General features: G+C 43.4%; 1 protein-coding gene across 2 annotated transcripts in view; it reads right to left on the reverse strand.

Moving 5' to 3' along the window:
- CDH23 (cadherin related 23) overlaps positions 1-18,501 on the reverse strand; it is a 1,628,602-nt gene that overhangs the window by 588,009 nt on the left and 1,022,092 nt on the right. For both annotated transcript variants that reach the window (XM_082268007.1, XM_082268006.1), the window contains exons 18-19: positions 7,892-7,964; positions 7,668-7,784 (exon numbers count right to left, since the gene is read on the reverse strand). In XM_082268007.1, coding sequence (XP_082124133.1) covers positions 7,668-7,784; positions 7,892-7,964 — 190 coding nt within the window. The remainder of the gene's footprint in view (positions 1-7,667; positions 7,785-7,891; positions 7,965-18,501) is intronic.

Here is an 18,501-nt window from a genome sequence, read left to right on the forward strand (position 1 = left end):
TTTTGTTACTCAGTTTTAACTTTGCAAATTTTTCAATCATCTTTCATAGCTTTTTACATTGCCACACACACATTTCCTTTTAATTCCCACCAATAAGGTATTCGCCACCACACTTGGCACAATTTTACAGATTTTGCCCTCTAAAGAGCACTCTGCAGTGCATCAGTCTTTAGAGGGCAGTTGACAGGGATTGAGCAGAAGACCTGTTTTAACACTTTCACATTTTATACAAAACTTGCTTTGCAGTGGGCTTTGCAGTGGGCATTACAAATATCCCTCTGGGGTCATGCGCTGCTGGGCAGTTTTTCCTGCCCTTTGCTTTTTGTCTTAACCCCTACTGTGATAAACCCATAAGGTGTGCATGTTTTATTGCTAATAGAAAATAATAATTTGGTGCAAACCAAAAAAGGGGAACTGCGCAAACGGAGTGATATTTGACAAATTTGGCATCAAGGAAGTGAGTGGGAGAGAGAGACTCACAAGCTGTGTAGTAAGTGGAAGCTCTCAGACAAGCTGAGACACAGGCTGCTACCCCCTGTGTGGCCTGCCTAGCACCCTTACTTTGGAGGAGCCTGATCCATGTATGGGACCAAAGACTATTGACAAAAGATCCCCAGCTATATCTATATTTGATAGACTACAGCACAGTGTTTGCAGTAACCTCATCTGGAATTACTCGCCATCTCACGTTGCTTCAACCAGTTGACCGTGAACGTCAGCAGATTTATAAATTATCGTCCGGAGCCCCGGAGCTTCCTACATTTTCTGGCACATACTACACCTGATGTGGAGACAGTTAAGGAATAATCCGGAGCTTATGTGGAGACACATGCTGGTTGTGACCCCCTGTAACTTAAGGGGTCAACTTCTTCTGGTAAGAAGTATTTAATCTGAACACTGGGTGGATGTTGATTGGTGAAGGCACTTCTTATCAAGTCCAAGTTTGCTGCTGAGACAATTTATATTGCACCGAGCACTTTAAGGACACTTTGCTTAGTTATTCACCATTTGCAAGGACACTTATGAATTGATTTGTGCAATGAATATCACTTGAATGCATTACCACTTTATTGTGTATGTTGTTTTGCTGAGCGCAATATCCACTTTTAAATACTTATGTTTTATTGCTCCCTAGTGGTCCTAGTAATGAGGTAACTTCCGGTGCTCCCCACAAGATGAATCTTCAAAGACAGGGATTTAGACTTGGACAGTGCTCTGCGGCTGCCAACATACATGCAGGTCTAAAATGCACCACAATGCAGAGCCCAGTGCCTGAAGGTCCCATTCCAGGCCAGCCCTGCCAAGTTCACTCCATTGGGATCTGAGCATGTTCTGCAAACCTAGTGCTGAGAAAACACCAATCTAGATAGCTACATATAAAGACCAGCTCAAGCAGCAATGAAGCAGTAATCTTGGTTAAAGACAAAAAGATCAAAAAAAGAGTAGTAACAAGAATAGACTTTTCTCCACAGCACAAAAAAATAAAAATAAAATCTCCCAGCACACTAACAAAAAATTAAAGCATGCTGGGAACAAAAATAGTTATACTGAGCGGATCTACAATTTCATTGTTTGCCAGTGTCCAAGCCCTCTTGTATAAAGATACTGTATAACATGGCAGACCCCCCACATTTCTGTATCCGACAATTACCAAGAAAAATATATAAATATTGGAAATACAAAGAAGAAACCAGGAGTGAGATCTCTGAGTTTGTGTCCTTGGTTCCACCTACCTGCAATGACCATTACACATGCTATATTGTTTATAAAAACAAAAACTAAATACCTGGTTTTAGGATGGGTTCCCCATTAGGTAAGAAAATATATTTTTTTTAAACTTCAGAATCTAGATTGTAGGTTGGTAGGAATGTAAGTATTTACTAATTCAAAAATGTTATAAATATTTTAGCATGCTTTAGCTGAAGTGAAACCTGAAATTTAATTAAATTCTTGAATTGTTTTGAAAATGTTAAAAGCTTTTGTTTTTAGTTAAAAATTACCTGTACTACAAGTTATCTTTTATATTTTAAATGGTTTTGTAAAACATTTTGATCTTCCTATGGGCTTCCAAATGTTTTTATCTGCAGCCTTTTTGAAAATGTTCAATATATTTTAGTGGTACAACCAAAAGACTGTAAATAATTATCCTTGAAAATCGCTGCCATTGTTTTTCACTAAAGCCTCATTTCTTTAATAGTGTTTTTCTTTCCCATACTCCCAGAGCTTCTTCACTGATGGACAGAATCAATAGACAAATAAAAATTGGAGCATTTCAGGTGTAAGAAGCTATGGCAGTCTAAGTACAGCATGGTCTACTATAATTTACAAGCACTATTTTTATTTCAGCTATATAACTTTTACAGAGGCTTTTCAAACAAAATAACGGATGACATGGATAATGAAACAGGCACGCCAAGTTTCCATTACTCAGGATATGACTTATCCTTTTCTTAGACAGGTTCTGTTGGGTTTTTCCCATCCGTGCTTGCTTTACTGAATATAATGACCTTTAACTGTCACTGGTACAACCATCAAGAAGAAAACTGCATCAGAAAAAAAAAACAGTTCCTTGCAAACTACCCAAGCCATGGTTATCTTGGGATTTTTTTTTCTTCAGAGGTAGTTTATACCTGTGACACTTGCAAAGAAAGTCATGAGTACATTGTAGTGGGAAAGTTTCTCGGGTTTTTTTCAGCTTTGAATTGCAGGTCTTGAGGTCTCAGAATTACCATACATAGTGTATATGTTACTAAGAGCCACAAAGGACTCTGTATGATGAGACACCAGTTCACTATTATAAAAGCAGCATTAATAGCAGGAAAGAAGCTTTGTATTAGTCAGTCATGAGTCCAATAAAGATAATTCCCAATGTGTTTATTTGGCAGCAAAGCGGCTAAGCATTAGCACTCTTCCTTTACAGCATTGGGAACAGAAATAAATTCCCACCAAGGACTTCTTTGTGAGGTCCGCTTTCTCCTACAATTATAAAACATATATGTCCTGCCTGAAGTGCATACATTGAAAAGTAAGGCTGGATTCACACCACTTCCACTGTATTTAGTGCAAGATACACGAACATATGTTGACATGCTTTTTTAACGAGTTACATTGATGTGCATTTTTAGAATACACTGCATCGATGTGCCAATTTCTTTTACAAATTACAGGAGCCAAATTACATTCTTTTTCTTTCTTTACTATGTCCTGTAGCATGCTGCATTTGAATGCAGCATGTTTAATTTTTACTGTGTTTATGTGTTTTGGGGCATTTGGAAACAAAAGATTTCTGCTTGTCATTGTGTAAGGCTCCATTCACACTCAAAAAAAAAAAAAAAAACGGGGGAAAAAAAAAGGGCGCGTGCTCCTTCTAAAATCCATATCAGACTCTTATCCGAGCATGCAGCCCAGCAGGCCAGGAAAGGGAGGGGACGAGCGAGCGTCCCCTTTCTTCCAGAACCATACCAGGCCGCAAGCTCTCAACATGCTCTGACCCCCCCACCCCAAAGCATCTTGTCCCAATGTTGATGTGGACAAGGGCTCCTCCCCAGAACTCTGGGCTGTAGTTGTATGGGGTCTGCGGGCAGGGAGCTTATCTGAATCTGAAAGCCCCCTTTAACAAGGGGGCCCCTAGATATTGGCCCCCCTATGTGAATGAGTATGGAGTATACCGATTCACCAAAAAAAGTGGTCGATGATGTCACAGGGAGACGGTGCCACTAGCTTTTTTGGTGAATGGATAGAGTTACTATGGAACTGTAAGATTCTGGTACCTCCGGTACCCTTAATCACCACTTTCTCTGTAATGCGTCCCACCTTTCTCTTCAGGTGGTACGCATATACCTTTAAGAACGATGATGTTACTGCTGAGCGCCGCAGAGCGGCTATTTCAACCGCCGGCGGTCTCACTCACATTGTTCGTTCAACCTGCCTTGTTATCCACATGCTTTCAAGCCTGTCTCTCGATCGGAACCTCCAGCTATTCCCTTTACCTGGAGCAGACCGGAACCTCGCTACTGATCCCTGTATCTCGCTACCGGATCATTCCTTATCTACTGGACCTCTCTAAACTACTAACATTACAAGTGATAAGTACCCCGCAGGGGAACCCTCCATAACCTTATTGCACCTATCTACCTTATCTACCTATGCACATTAAGGACTGTTACTACCTATCCATACTATCCTATCATCTGCACTGCTGCATAGATTGCTAGCTCTCCTGTCTACTACTATCTATCCTTGCACTGGGTTAGTCTATCCTGTATTTGTCATCTGCTGTCCTCACCACCTGTTAGCATACTCGATACTAACCTATCTGCATTCCTAAATACCATCTTGAACTCTCCTATACAAACCTATCAAGTGATTACCATCCTTGTCACTGTTCACACCTGTCTCTTCAGCACATCACCTTCATACTATCATATACATCCTATCACTCCAGGAACATCTCATTGAGTGTGTATATATCTGTATGTTGAAGCTGACAGGCCCACGGTGATGAGTCCTGGAGAGTTGGATCTGGTATTCAACACATCTCTACATGACTACTGAGTGGAGATTTTGCAGCAGCCTATACTAAAAACGCAGGAGCGTTACAGGAACCTGGTATGGTTCAGGAAGGCCTGGTTCACACCTATGCATTTTTTAGTGCATTTTCAGTTTTGCAGAAACACACTACAGTCCATTTAACATGATTTCCTATGGGTCATGTTCAAATCTGTGCATTTTATGGAAAGGGCCAGGTACTTTTTTCTGGTTTTTGGTTCCATAGACTTCAATGGATCAAAAATGTGTATTAAAAACACGAAATTCACCTGGAATTTGCAAACTGTAACCTGCATAGGTGTAAACCAGGCCAAAGGGGGGGGGGCATTATGCTTGCTCGTCTCCACCCTTTTTCTGACCTGCCAGGCTGCAGGGTTTGGTATGGATTTTGGGGGGGACCCCACACCATATTTATTTTACATTTTGGCGTGGGGTTCCCCTCCAAATCCATACCAGACCCAAAGGGCCTGGTATGGTTTTGGGGGGAGGGCCCATGCTGTCTTTTTTCCACTAATTATTTTACCCGGCAATTTTTCTTTTTTACATTCAGCTGTCAGCGGGAAACCCATTGGTTGTTAAAGATGCAGTGGCTGGCTTTCTAGCCTGCTTCTTAGCAACCAGCTATATACAGTGTTTTAAAAGCAAAAAAAACACTAAACGCAAAATGCATTAAAAAATGCATCAGAAACGCAACACTTGTGTTTTTGGTGCGACTCCATTGAAGTCTATTACACACAAAACGCAATCTGCTGCGGGAAAAAAAGTCCCTGATCCTTTCCAAAAACGCACTGGCTGAAAAACGCATAGATGTGAATGTGTACCAAAGGAAACCATGTTAAATGGACTGTGGTGTGTTTCTGAAAAACGTAAAATAAACAAAAGAGTATAGGTGGGAATGTAGGGTTTCTGCGATATTGCTGCATTTTTGCCACGATTTGTGTTTTTATGCTTTTTTTTAATTTTTGGCAAATTTGTTGGTGGGCAGATTAAAAAAATCCAAATCGCAGCAAATGCATGGCAAAATTGCGGTAAAAACGCAGTAAAAAAACACACTACTTGCTTTTCTGCAGCTTATCCATTAAGGTCTATTGAACCAAAAAAAGCAAAAAAACCCCACAGTTTTGAGTTTAAAAAAAGTCCATGACCATTTCCAAAAACGCAGAGGCCCAAAAATTAATTGATGTGAACGTGTTTCATAGGAACCTATGGTAAAAATAATGTCCTGCGTTTCTGCAAAAAGCATGAAAAAACACATTGATGTGAATGGAGCCTTAGACCTACATTGAATAAAACAGCCCAATGCAGATCAATGGATGTGGTGTGAATCACTGGGTCCATAAGCTCCTTCAGAAGCTCAAACTGCTCCGAATGGTGCAGCACTGATTGTAAAGCACTACAGAAAAGCATTATTATTATATCAATAAAATAAATATATAAAATGGAATTATTTATTAGAATGCTAAGGGGATGTCTGTCCAGGCAGCATCAGGGCTTCTATTCCTTTACTCCAACCTACCTCCATACTGTCAATATATTTACAGTTTATTATTGTCCTCAGAATTAAACCTCTTGCCTGCCAAGTCCCACTCCTGCTGTTAAATAACGTATTTCCAGCATATTTGGTCAATGGCATTACTCAGGATTCCCAACAGTATTATCGCAGTAAGGAATGTGTCCTTTGGTGGCAGAAGTGCAGCTGGCGACAGGTCATCATGGTAACTCTATGTAACTCTATAAATCTACATTGCTGGATTACTTGAATGACAGATACAGCTCTTAAAGTATTGATTTACTTCTGGGGACATTAGTAAGCTTAATTTTCAAAGCCAGTATGTGTTTGTGTTTTACTTTATTAAAGGATTTTTAATTTGGTGTTGGTGTTTTTAATTTTACTTTTAACTCCTAGTGGGAATTTGTAAGGGATACCAATGTAGAGAGCAGATATCTAGAAACCTCCATATTGTAAGGAGGACTTCTGGATTTCACATTGAGTCCACCACGCTATTTTACTATTATCCCCACCTGATTTTTTTTGGGACACAGAGGTGGGATAAAGGCACTTTCACTCAGCATAGGTACATAGGTACTTTGAGAGGGATAGGTGGCAAATGAGACTTAATGTTGATAAATGTAAAAGTTTTGCATTTGGACGGATGCCTGCAGCTGGAGTCATCACCCAGGTACCTGCGTCCATAGCCGACGGTCGGCTGTCTTGTAATGACAACTGATGCGGCTGTCATTACAAGGAGCAGGAGGGGACATCCCCCCTCCTGCCTCCTTCCGCGGCTTGCCAGGGTCTACCCCGTCCAACCGGGAGACCCGGGCAACCAGCCTGCACGGCCGCTGAAGACCCGATCAAAGCCGCATTCGGCTCTGATCGGGTCTCCATGCAAAAAAACGGAAGTGATGTCATGACATCACTTCCGGGTACTGGCGCCAGATTAAAAAAAATGACAGCATTCAAAACAGCCAATCTTTTAGACCCCCAGATTCCTCTACAAGAGTATCTCTCAAATAAAAAAATGTTTTTTAAATGTACGAAAATATCGGCCCATATAAGCCGATACCGATACTCGATTACCAAAATATCGGCATTGGTATCGGCAATGAAAAAACGATATCAGTTGATCCCTAGATTTAACCTCTACATACAGAAAGGCATCTTCACAGAAAGAGCTGTAAGAACTATTTAACTATGACATCTGGAAGTCAGTTTTCTTGAAGATCATTAGGAATAGTGTTAAACTTCTAATCAAAGGCAGGCGTCCTTTGTAGTCTTCCTAAAAACTTAACTAGCCAAGGTCCATCACTGCAAGGCAAATTTAGTTCTACAAAAACATAGAAAGGTAAGAGTCCATGCACACTGGGCTTAAAAAACGCTGCTTCTACAGAAGTGTTGCATTTTGCCCATAGAAGCAGCTCAAGGTTATCCTATGTGTCCATGCACATTAGGACATTTAGTGGCAGAAAAAAAAAAAAAAAACACAACGCTTTTAAACGCTTGTACAAAAACACTCTATATACAGTACGTGTTCTTTTTCAGTCAAGGGAACTGACGTTTTTTAAGCCAGTGCGCATTGACCCTTAGAGTGTTCTATTTAAAAAGTATAGATTATTACCTGATCGAGCGTTAATACGAAACTGAGGTGAGCCTTCCAAAGTATATATAATAGATTCTTGGCCATATTCTCTAGATCGATCCAAATCTGTTGCATTGAGGAGAAGTACAGTTGCACCTGAAAGAAACATGAAGTAAAAAAAAATATTAAGTACATTATGCTGTACCTTGTATAAACTATTGTAAACCATAGTTGCTATTGGAAGTGGATTTGCAGTAAATCACCTGCTATGATGTTTTCCAGCACAGTGATGATGTAAGATGAGCGACTGAATGTGGGAGGATTGTCATTTTCATCCTGCAAAACAAAGCATATATACTAACTGTGAAGCATTAAAGATGACGATTGATGAATAATGAAAAATAATGAAATATCCAGTAGAGTGAACTGAATTTTCCAACCCACATTACAACAATTTATCTTATGTGAATTTGTCCCCCTAAAAGTTCTTGCAATGTGTAGCATTTTTATCGCTTCACTTTGCATGTCCTCACATTCTCCAGTGTACCCCTCTCCCCTTTCCCATAGCCAATTAGGTAAAGTTTTGCTGTTATATACAACCTCCATATTAAAACGTTGTAGGAGTGCCATACTATTTTCTGCTTGCACGTGTGTCAGACTTCTTCTCACCACTACTCAATGCCTTCATTTGTCATAGAGTCACCATCATATTTCTATGGGGGCTGCTCTTAACATCATAATGTCATCAAACATTCATCATAGTCACAAAGTGCAATTATTAATCATCAACGTTCCCTTCTATCTGTCAGTGAATCTTCACTTTCAGTATGCTATAACTGTTGTCACACTATTTCACAAAACCAAGAAACCAACAAGGTTAATTTCAGAGTCAAAGTCAGGGGAGAGAACTGAAAATGATAAAGACAGAGCAAGGAGATTGAGGACTAGTTGCTACTTGTTTTCTGTTTAACATAGTTCTAGTCAGTGAAGAATTCAACGTTAAAATATGTTCTTTAAAGTGACTGGCCTGGAAACATTTTGCCATTTCATCTGAGCAACAAGTATGAGATGTATTGTGTGAAACAGCTACCACAGCATTATCCCCTTACCAATCAATCACTCCTGGATAATGGAAAAAAAAAGCTCCCCATACAAATTCTAATAAATCAAAAGAACACCACTGGAGATGATAATTAAAAAACAAGGTCGCTACCTGTTGTACATAAGAACTAGAGATGCACAATTAAAAAAAAAAAATCATTTCAGATCTGTTCTTTAAGGTAATAATTTTGTTTCGCCATATTTGTCATGTTACAATGATTCGTTTTCAGGAATTAATTTTTTGTATATTCTTTAATCTGTATTGTGTTGTAATTTGGAAGTTGTTGCAGAAGATTGCCTATATTTATTTTAAGTTGTTAATTTGTTTTTTCATGAGATTACTTATGCAATCTGTTTGTGTTGGATGGAGGTGGAATCAGATCAGAATCTCTGAATCATAGCATAACAATGGTGGAGAAGGATCTGGGGGTTTTGGGAGATCATAAGCCTAATAATAGCATGCAATGCCAAGCTGTGGTTTCCAAAGCAAGCAAAGCCAGAGAGGTATGGACTCCAGAGAAAAAGATATACATTTGCCCCTGTACAAATCATTAGTAAGACCTCATCTGCAATATGCAAATCAGTTTTGAGCACCAGTTTTCAAAAAGGATATCGGGGAACTGGAGAAAGTGCAGAGAAGGGCAACCAAACTGTTACGAGGCATGGAGAAGCTCAGCTATGAGGAAAGATTAGAGGAACTGAATGTATTCTCTCTTTATAGGAGAAGATTAAGGGGGATATGATCAACATGTACAAATACATAAGTGGTCCATGTAGTGAACTTGTTGATGAGTTATCCACTTTAAGGTAATCACAGAGGACAAGGGGGGCACTCTTTACGTCTAGAGGAAAAGAGATTTCATCTCCAAATATGTAAAGGTGTCTTCACAGTAAGAGCTGTGAAAATGTGTAATAGACTTCCTCCAGAGGTGGTTCTGGCCAGCTCAGTAGATTTCTTTAAAAAGGCCTTGATTATTTTCTAAATAAACATAATATAACTGGGTACGAAGATTTATAGTTAAAGTTGATCCAGGGAATATCAGATTGCCTCTCAGGGGATCAGGAAGGATTTTTTCCCCTGCTGGAGCAAATTGGATCATGCTTTGCTGGGGTTTTTTTGCCTTCCTCTGGATCAATTGTGGGTATAGGATTGTGTATATGGGATTGCACGGTTGTGTTTACTTTATTATTTTTTTTATTGGTTGAACTAGATGTGTCTTTTTTAAACCTGACTTACTATGGGGGAGATTTACTAAAACAGGATCACTCAGAATCTGGTGCAGCTGTACATGGCCAATCAGCTTCTAACTTCAGCTTGTTCAATGAAGCTTTGACAATAAAACCTGGAAGCGGATTGGTTTTTATGCAGAGCTGCACCAGATTTTGCATGCTCCAGTTTTGGTGAATAATCCCCTATGTAACTATGTAAATGTTACAAAATTAAATTCAGATTCATTCGTTATGTTATGATTAGGAAATTCTGATGGATCCAACTCCATCCAACCCAAACACAATAAGTAGGAATCATCATATTTCCCTTTTTTACATTACTGTATTTATTGCAATATATTTCCATGTCATATGTAGTGCATTTTGTATAATAATGAAAAATGTTAAAGCAACATAGAAAAAATGGATCTGAATCCATTCAGATCATTTGTTATGTCTTTATGTGATTTCGGATCCGAATTAAACAAATTACTTTATTTGTTTTGTTAAATTCTATTTGTGATTCGTTGGCATTTCTTGCTATTGTGATTTAAGGATTACCTCCAAATAATGAACATTTTGCCAGAATTTTGATTTGTAATAAAACAAATGTCTAATAAGGACTCACAGCTTGTAATACATGGCAGCCACCTAACTATAGACAATGGGGATGGGCCATTTCAGAAGAGTATTTGGCTTTAAAAAATGGGGACTGCAGTCTATCTTAAAACTGCACAGTGGTCTGAAAACCTACACTGTGCAGCCTTACTGCCCACCCCCTACTGGTGAATGGCTATCCTCCTTCCTTCAAAAGCTTACACTGTCTTTGTGGTGTATAGCTAGTGATTTTGAACTTTTGGGTCTAGTGAAGTGAACCGAAGTGCACATGTCTGGGGTTTCCAAAAAAAAAATTAAAATCTGTAAAAGTAAGGAAAAAAGTTGTTTTGACATACAAATCTAACCAGTGGGAATATAAACCTAATCCTATAACCCAGGGGTATTGAATTAAAATTTATCGAGGTCCGGTCAGTAAAATTTTCTTGTAGCAGAGGTCCGAATATCATGTTGGAACCCCTGGCGTCTATTTGCATGTGCCAAACAGCATGTTGCCGCAGCACCATGCGGCTTGGTTCTGCGCGATTTTGGAAAAAAAAGGTCAAGGACTTCTTTCTCTATGTTTCTCGCGGTGTGTGCGCCACATGCACAGATCTGAATCCCTCAGTCCCCACTGCTCATCACAGTCCCCTCCACCTTCACATCAGGATCCCCTCTTGATGAGTGTCCTCAGGTTCCCCTTTACATCACCCCCCTCCACTCCTTTCACAGTAATGTTCTCACACTTCCTTGTCATCGACCCCCCCCCTTGACAGTACTATCCTCTGCCCCTATTTACATCACCCCCCCATATTACTGTTCTCTGTCCCCACAATCCCCCCCCCCCCCACAATACAATCCTGAGCTACCCCGCATTACTGTCCTCAGCCCCTTTCACATTACTGTGCTTATTGTCCCCCACATTGCATTTCTTAGCCCACCCACATTACAGTCCTCAGCCTCCCCCAATTTAATGACACACGAACACACACACACACACATTACAGTCCTCAGTCTCCCACTTTATTGTCCTCAGCTCTCTCCACATTACAATCATCAGTCCCCCCCACATTACAGTCCTCAGCCTCCCCCAATGTAATGTCCCCCCCTATCACACACACACACACACACACACACACTACAGTCCTCAGCCTCCCCCAAATTAATATCCCCACCCGCGTCCACCCCCCCCCCCCCCCGCACACACACACACACACATTACAGTCCTCAGCCTCCCCTAATTTCCCAATTTAATGCCCCCCCCCACACACACACACATTACAGTCCTCAGTCCCCCACTTTATTTTCCTCTGCTCTCTCCACATTACAATCATCAGTCCCCCCCACATTACAGTCCTCAGCCTCCCCCAATGTAATGTCCCCCCCTATCACACACACACACACACACACACTACAGTCCTCAGCCTCCCCCAAATTAATATCCCCACCCGCCCCCCCCCCCCCCGCACACACACACACACATTACAGTCCTCAGCCTCCCCCAATTTCATGCCCCCCCCCCCACACACATTACAGTCCTCAGTCCCCCACTTTATTTTCCTCTGCTCTCTCCACATTACAATCATCAGTCCCCCCCACATTACAGTCCTCAGCCTCCCCCAATTTAATGTCCTCAGTAGAGATGTATAGAACTGTTCGCCGGCGAACAGTTCCCGGCGAACTTCGCATGTTCGCGTTCGCCGCTGCGGGCGAACATATGCGATGTTCGGTCCGCCCCCCATAATACATCATTGAGGCAAACTTTGACCCTGAACCTCACAGTCAGCAGACACATTTCCAGCCAATCAGCATACCTCCCTCCCACACCCTCCCACCTCCTATAAATAAGCAAGGGCAGCATCCATCTTAGATCATTCTGAAGCAGTGTGTGTAGTGAGAGTAGGGAGAGAGCTGCTGCTGCTGCTGCTGTTGTTAAGCTAGGGACAGTTAGTCAGTGTTCCTGGTCTTGCAGTGTTCTTGGTCCACTACTGCTGTAAGGACAGCACCCCAAAAAGCCCTTCTAAGGGCTGGTATTTGTGTAATTTTTTATATATATATATATATATATATATATATATATATATATATATATTTCTAGCGTCCCCAAAAGCCCTTTTAAGGGCTGGTAATTGAGTTGTTTCTTCTTATATATATATATATATATCTATCTAGTGTCCCCAAAAGCCCTTTTAAGGGCTGGTAATTGAGGTTTTTTTTTTTTATTTATATATATACATATATATATTGTAAGGGATTAGCTCGGTGGCGGGTGTGGATGACCCCTTGGGGGGTGCGTTTTCCCAGAGAGGTAGCCGACAAGTGCTTGCAAACAAACAGTGTGGTTTATTAAATGGTGTTTTCTTCACCAGGCTGTATGCAGCAAAACATCCAAAATAAAATAAAACAGAAAATAAATCCTTGCCTTTGTGGGCGGCTACCTTCTCACAACTGGAACCTGCCTAAGTGTCTGTCTCCAACCTACCGTCGGGCAGACTTCCTTGTCCTCCAGCGGACACTCAATAGTCCTTTTATAATAGCTTCACAGGGCAACACAGTCCTTTGTTTCTTTCACATCAACAGTTCGTCTTCTCACCTTTGAGACGTATTCACCCTTGGTTACCGTCCCGGGCACACATCACTCCGGGGGGTCTTCTCCCAGGCCCACACATCCTGTCGGGAGGCACACGCTGACTGTCCTCCTGCTCCCAGCCCACATGGCTTCAGGACACAGCTTCTGGAGGCAGCAAACAATAGGAATTTCTCTGAACAAATTATAGAGCCTTAACTCCCTCATTCTGAACAGGTGAAGGCCTTTCAACTTCCTGCTGGCTAGCTCTGTAGCCAACACCCTAAATTAATTAATGGACTTTCTAAATCAGGTGGAAATGTATCTCCTTCCTGTGACTACATTCCCAGATTTAGCTGACTTCCTGTTACAATATATTTAGCGTCCCCAAAAGCCCTTTTAAGGGCTGGTAACTGGTAATAGAGTTTTTCCTATATATATATATATATATATATATATATATATATATATATATATATATATATATATATATATATATATATATATGTATATATATCTATTGTACACTGCAGTTGCCTGCCCGCTGTGTGTGAGAGGCCAAAGACCTACCACAGACTGTACTGTGTGCACACCACACTCATTTCGGGTGGCACAGGCACAGTACCTGGCATTTTAAAAAATATTTTTTTTTTTCCTCTGTCATAATTGCAGTGAGTGCTGTGTCAGGTCCACAGAGTGCACTGTACCCACTGCAGTGCACTGCCCACCACTGATATATATACGGTGGCACAGCATCTTGTTGCAATAAATTGAAAAAAAAAATATTTTTTATTATTGCAGTTGCCTGGGCTGCCAGTGACTGTCAGGTCCACAGATATGTACTGTGCCCACTGCAGTGCCACTGTGTGCCCACCCACCACTGATATATAAGGTGGCACAGCAGCTTGCAAAGTAAAAAAATATATATTTTTTTTTAAATTGCAGTTGCCTGGGTGCCAGTGACTGCTGTCAGGTCCACAGAGAGTGTACTGTGCCACTGCCCACCCACCACTGATATATAAGGTGGCACAGCAGCTTGCAAAGTAAAAAAAAATATATATTTTTTTAAATTGCAGTTGCCTGGGTGCCAGTGACTGCTGTCAGGTCCACAGAGAGTGTACTGTGCCACTGCCCACCCACCACTGATATATAAGGTGGCACAGCAGCTTGCACTCATAGTACAACAGTAACAACACATTAAAAAAAATGACAGGCAGAGGCAGGCCACCCCGCAAGGGCCGTCGTGGTCGTGGTGCTGTGATTTCCTTAGGCCCTAGAATAATGCCCAGTGTTCAGAGGCCACCACAGACGCTGAACTCAAAAAATTCTGAGGCCATAGTTGACTGGCTTACACAGGACACCCAATCATCTACAGCTTCCGCTCGGAACCTTAATGTACCATCCTCCTCCAGCTCAGCTTCGGGCACCTCTCAATTTACCACTCGCCAGCCCGCCGGCACCACCACCAACACTAGCACCACAGCCGCTTCACTTGATCCATCAGAGGAGTTATTTTCACATCAGTTGGAAGAAATAAGTGATGCGCAACTATTAGTGCCAGAGGATGTAGATAACGGGGATATGTCTCAGTCAGGCAGCATTATACACATGGACGTACATTGTGATGATGATGATGATGATGTTGTACCTGCTGCTGCTGCCTTTGCTGAGTTGTCAAGTGAAGCGGCTGATGATGACGATGTGTCTGTGGATGTCACCTGGGTGCCTGCTCGAAGAGCAGAAGAAGAGGGGGAAAGTTCAGATGGGGAGACAGAGAGGAGGAGGAGACGAGTTGGAAGCAGGGGGAGGAGGTCATCGCAAGGAGCTAGTGGCGCAGTCAGACAGCATGTAGATTCGGCACCCGGGGTCAGCCAGACAGCACGCCAATCAACGCAAGCTGTTGCCACCACCAGAATGCCGTCCTTGCAAAGCTCAGCAGTGTGGCATTTTTTTTGTGTGTCTGCCTCTGATATCAGCGATGCCATTTGTAACCTGTGCCAAAAGAAACTGAGTCGTGGGAAGTCCAACACCCACCTAGGTACAACTGCTTTGCGAAGGCACATGATCTCACATCACAAACGCCTATGGGATCAACATATGAGTAAAAGCAGCACACAAACTGAAAGCCACCATCCTCCTCCTGGTCCAGCATCTTCAGCCACTTCAACCACTGCTGTCCTCCATGCCCCCTATCAACAACCCGCCCCTCCGCCTCTCACCTTCAGCAGTTCCTGCTCGTCACCTGCCCACAGTCAGGTGTCTGTGAAGGAAATGTTTGAGCGTAAGAAGCCAATCTCACAGAGTCACCCCCTTGCCCGGCGTCTGACAGCTGGCTTGTCGGAACTCTTAGCCCGCCAGCTTTTACCATACAAGCTGGTGGAGTCTGAGGCCTTCAAAAAATTTGTCGCTATTGGGACACCGCAGTGGAAGGTACCCGGCCGAAATTATTTTTCACAAAAGGCAATCCCCAACCTGTACTCTATTGTGGAAAAGGAAATCATGTCCCGTCTGGCACACAGTGTTGGGGCAAGGGTCCATCTGACCACTGATAGCTGGTCTGCAAAGCACGGTCAGGGCAGGTATATAACTTACACTGCGCATTGGGTAAACCTGCTGGCGGCTGCCAAGCATGGAATGCGTGGCTCTGCTGCAGAGGAGTTGGTGACACCGCCACGACTTGCAGGCAGGCCTGCTGCCACCTCCTCTACTCCTCCTACTCCATCCTCTTTGCTAACCTCCTCGGCTGAGTCCTCTTCTGCTGTTGCGTCTTGCTCCACACCAACTGCACCCCCCCAGCTCCCCAGGGGCTATTCCACATGCCGGATACGACAGTGTCACGCTGTCTTGGGGTTGACTTGCCTGAAAGCAGAGAGTCACACCGGACCAGCACTACTGTCCGCCCTGAACGCACAGGTGGATCAGTGGCTGACCCCGCACCAACTGGAGATAGGCAAAGTGGTGTGTGACAACGGCAGCAATTTGTTGGCGGCATTGAATTTGGGCAAGTTGACACATGTGCCGTGCATGGCACATGTGTTGAATCTGATTGTGCAACGTTTTGTGCAGAAGTACCCAGGCTTACAGGACGTCCTCAAGCAGGCCAGGAAGGTGTGTGGCCATTTCAGGCGTTCCTACACGGCCATGGCGCACTTTGCAGATATTCAGCGGCGAAACAACATGCCAGTGAGGCGCTTGATTTGCGACAGCCCGACACGTTGGAATTCAACACTGCTAATGTTCGACCGCCTGCTCCAACAAGAAAAAGCGGTCAACGAGTATTTGTATGACCGGGGTGCTAGGACAGCCTCTGCGGAGCTGGGTATTTTTTTGCCACGTTACTGGACGCTCATGCGCAATGCCTGTAGGCTCATGCGTCCTTTTGAGGAGGTGACAAACCTAGTGAGTCGCACCGAAGGCACCATCAGCGACATCATCCCATATGTTTTTTTCCTGGAGCGTGCCCTGCGAAGAGTGCTGGATCAGGCCGTAGATGAGCGTGAAGAGGAAGAGTTGTGGTCACCATCACCACCACCAGAAACAGCCTTACCATCGATTGCTGGACCTGCGGCAACACTGGAAGAGGAGTGTGAGGAAGAGGAGTCAGAGGAGGAATGTGGCTTTGAGGAGGAGGAACACCAACCACAGCAGGCATCCCAGGGTGCTCGTTGTCACCTATCTGGTACCCGTGGTGTTGTACGTGGCTGGGGGGAAGAACACACCTTCAATGACATCAGTGAGGACGAGGAATTGGACATGAGTAGCTCGGCATCCAACCTTGTGCAAATGGGGTCTTTCATGCTGTCATGCCTGTTGAGGGACCCTCGTATAAAAAGGCTGAAGGAGAACGACCTGTACTGGGTGGCCACACTACTAGACCCCGGTATAAGCAGAAAGTCTGTGATATGTTACCCAATTACCGGCAGTCGCAAAGGATGCAGCAGCTACAAAATAAGTTAAAAAGTATGCTTTACACAGCATATAAGGGTGATGTCACAGCACAACGGGAATCCAACAGGGGAAGAGGTGAAAGTAATCCTCCTCCTACCACCACAACCACGCCGGCAAGGACAGGACGCTTTACAGACGTCTTGTTGATGGAGGACATGCGGAGCTTTTTTAGTCCTATGCATCGCCACAGCCCTTCGGGGTCCACCCTCAGAGAACGACTCGACCGACAGGTAGCAGACTACCTTGCCTTAACTGCAGATATCGACACTCTGAGGAGCGATGAACCCCTTGACTACTGGGTGTGCAGGCTTGACCTGTGGCCTGAGCTATCCCAATTTGCCATTGAACTTCTGGCCTGCCCCGCTTCAATTGTGCTGTCAGAAAGGACCTTCAGCGCAGCAGGAGGTATTGTCACTGAGAAGAGAAGTCGCCTAGGTCAAAAAAGTCTTGATTACCTCACGTTTATTAAGATGAATGAGGCATGGATCCCGAAGGGACTGACAGTGGGGGATGCATTTGACTAAAAAAGGCCTGGTGATGACTGAGATGCCTTGGCCTAAAAATGGTCCACACGCTGCTGTATATAATCATTCTCTGCATGCCGGATGACTTACGTGACGTCTCCGCCACCAACTACGGTTCAAGCCGCAATTTTTTAGTGCACTTTCTGCCTTAAAACCTCAATTTTTCAGGCCGCTGCTACAGCAGCGGCTGCAACAATACCTGCTTTTTCATGCATGTGTACATGCCTAATTTTTCTGGCCTCTGGTGCTACACTGTGGCTGCAAAAAAACAAAAAAAAAGGCACATACATGTGTCAATTCCCCTTCGTGATCGTTACCTTGTCGTGGTGAAGGGGCTTGCGCATCACAATGAAGCGATCACCTCTAGGATTGTGTTGGCACACCCCAGATGATAAGGTCGTTGCTTCATTGTGAACAGACCAAAAGCGATCCGCAGGATAATTTTTCATAGAAAAAACATTCATTTTCTTTCATTCTTTCTGCGGAGCTGGGTATTTTTTGGCCGCGTTACTGAATGCTCATGAACAATGGCTGTAGGCTCATGCGTCCTTTTGCGGAGGTGACAACCCTGGTGGTCAGTCGAACCCAAGGCAACATCATCGACCTCATCCCATATGCGTTTTTTCTGGAGCGTGCCCTGCGAAGAGTACTGGATCAGGCTGTAGATGAGCATGAAGAGGAAGAGTTGTGGTCCCCATCACCACCAGAAGCAGCCTTGTCGTTGTCAATTGCTGGACCTGTGGCAACGCAGAGAGAGGAGTCTGAAGAAGAGAAGTCAGAGGAGGATGTTGGCTTTGAGGAGGTGGAATACCAGCCACAGCAGGCGTCCCAGGGGGCTTGTTGTCACCTTTCGGGGACCCTTGGTGTTGTACGTGGCTGGGTGGAGGAAGAGACCTTCAATGATGTCAGTGAGGACAAGGAACGGGACATG

Source organism: Pelophylax lessonae (genome assembly GCF_965119305.1).
Source record: "Pelophylax lessonae genome assembly, chromosome: 9".
NCBI lineage: Eukaryota > Metazoa > Chordata > Amphibia > Anura > Ranidae > Pelophylax > Pelophylax lessonae.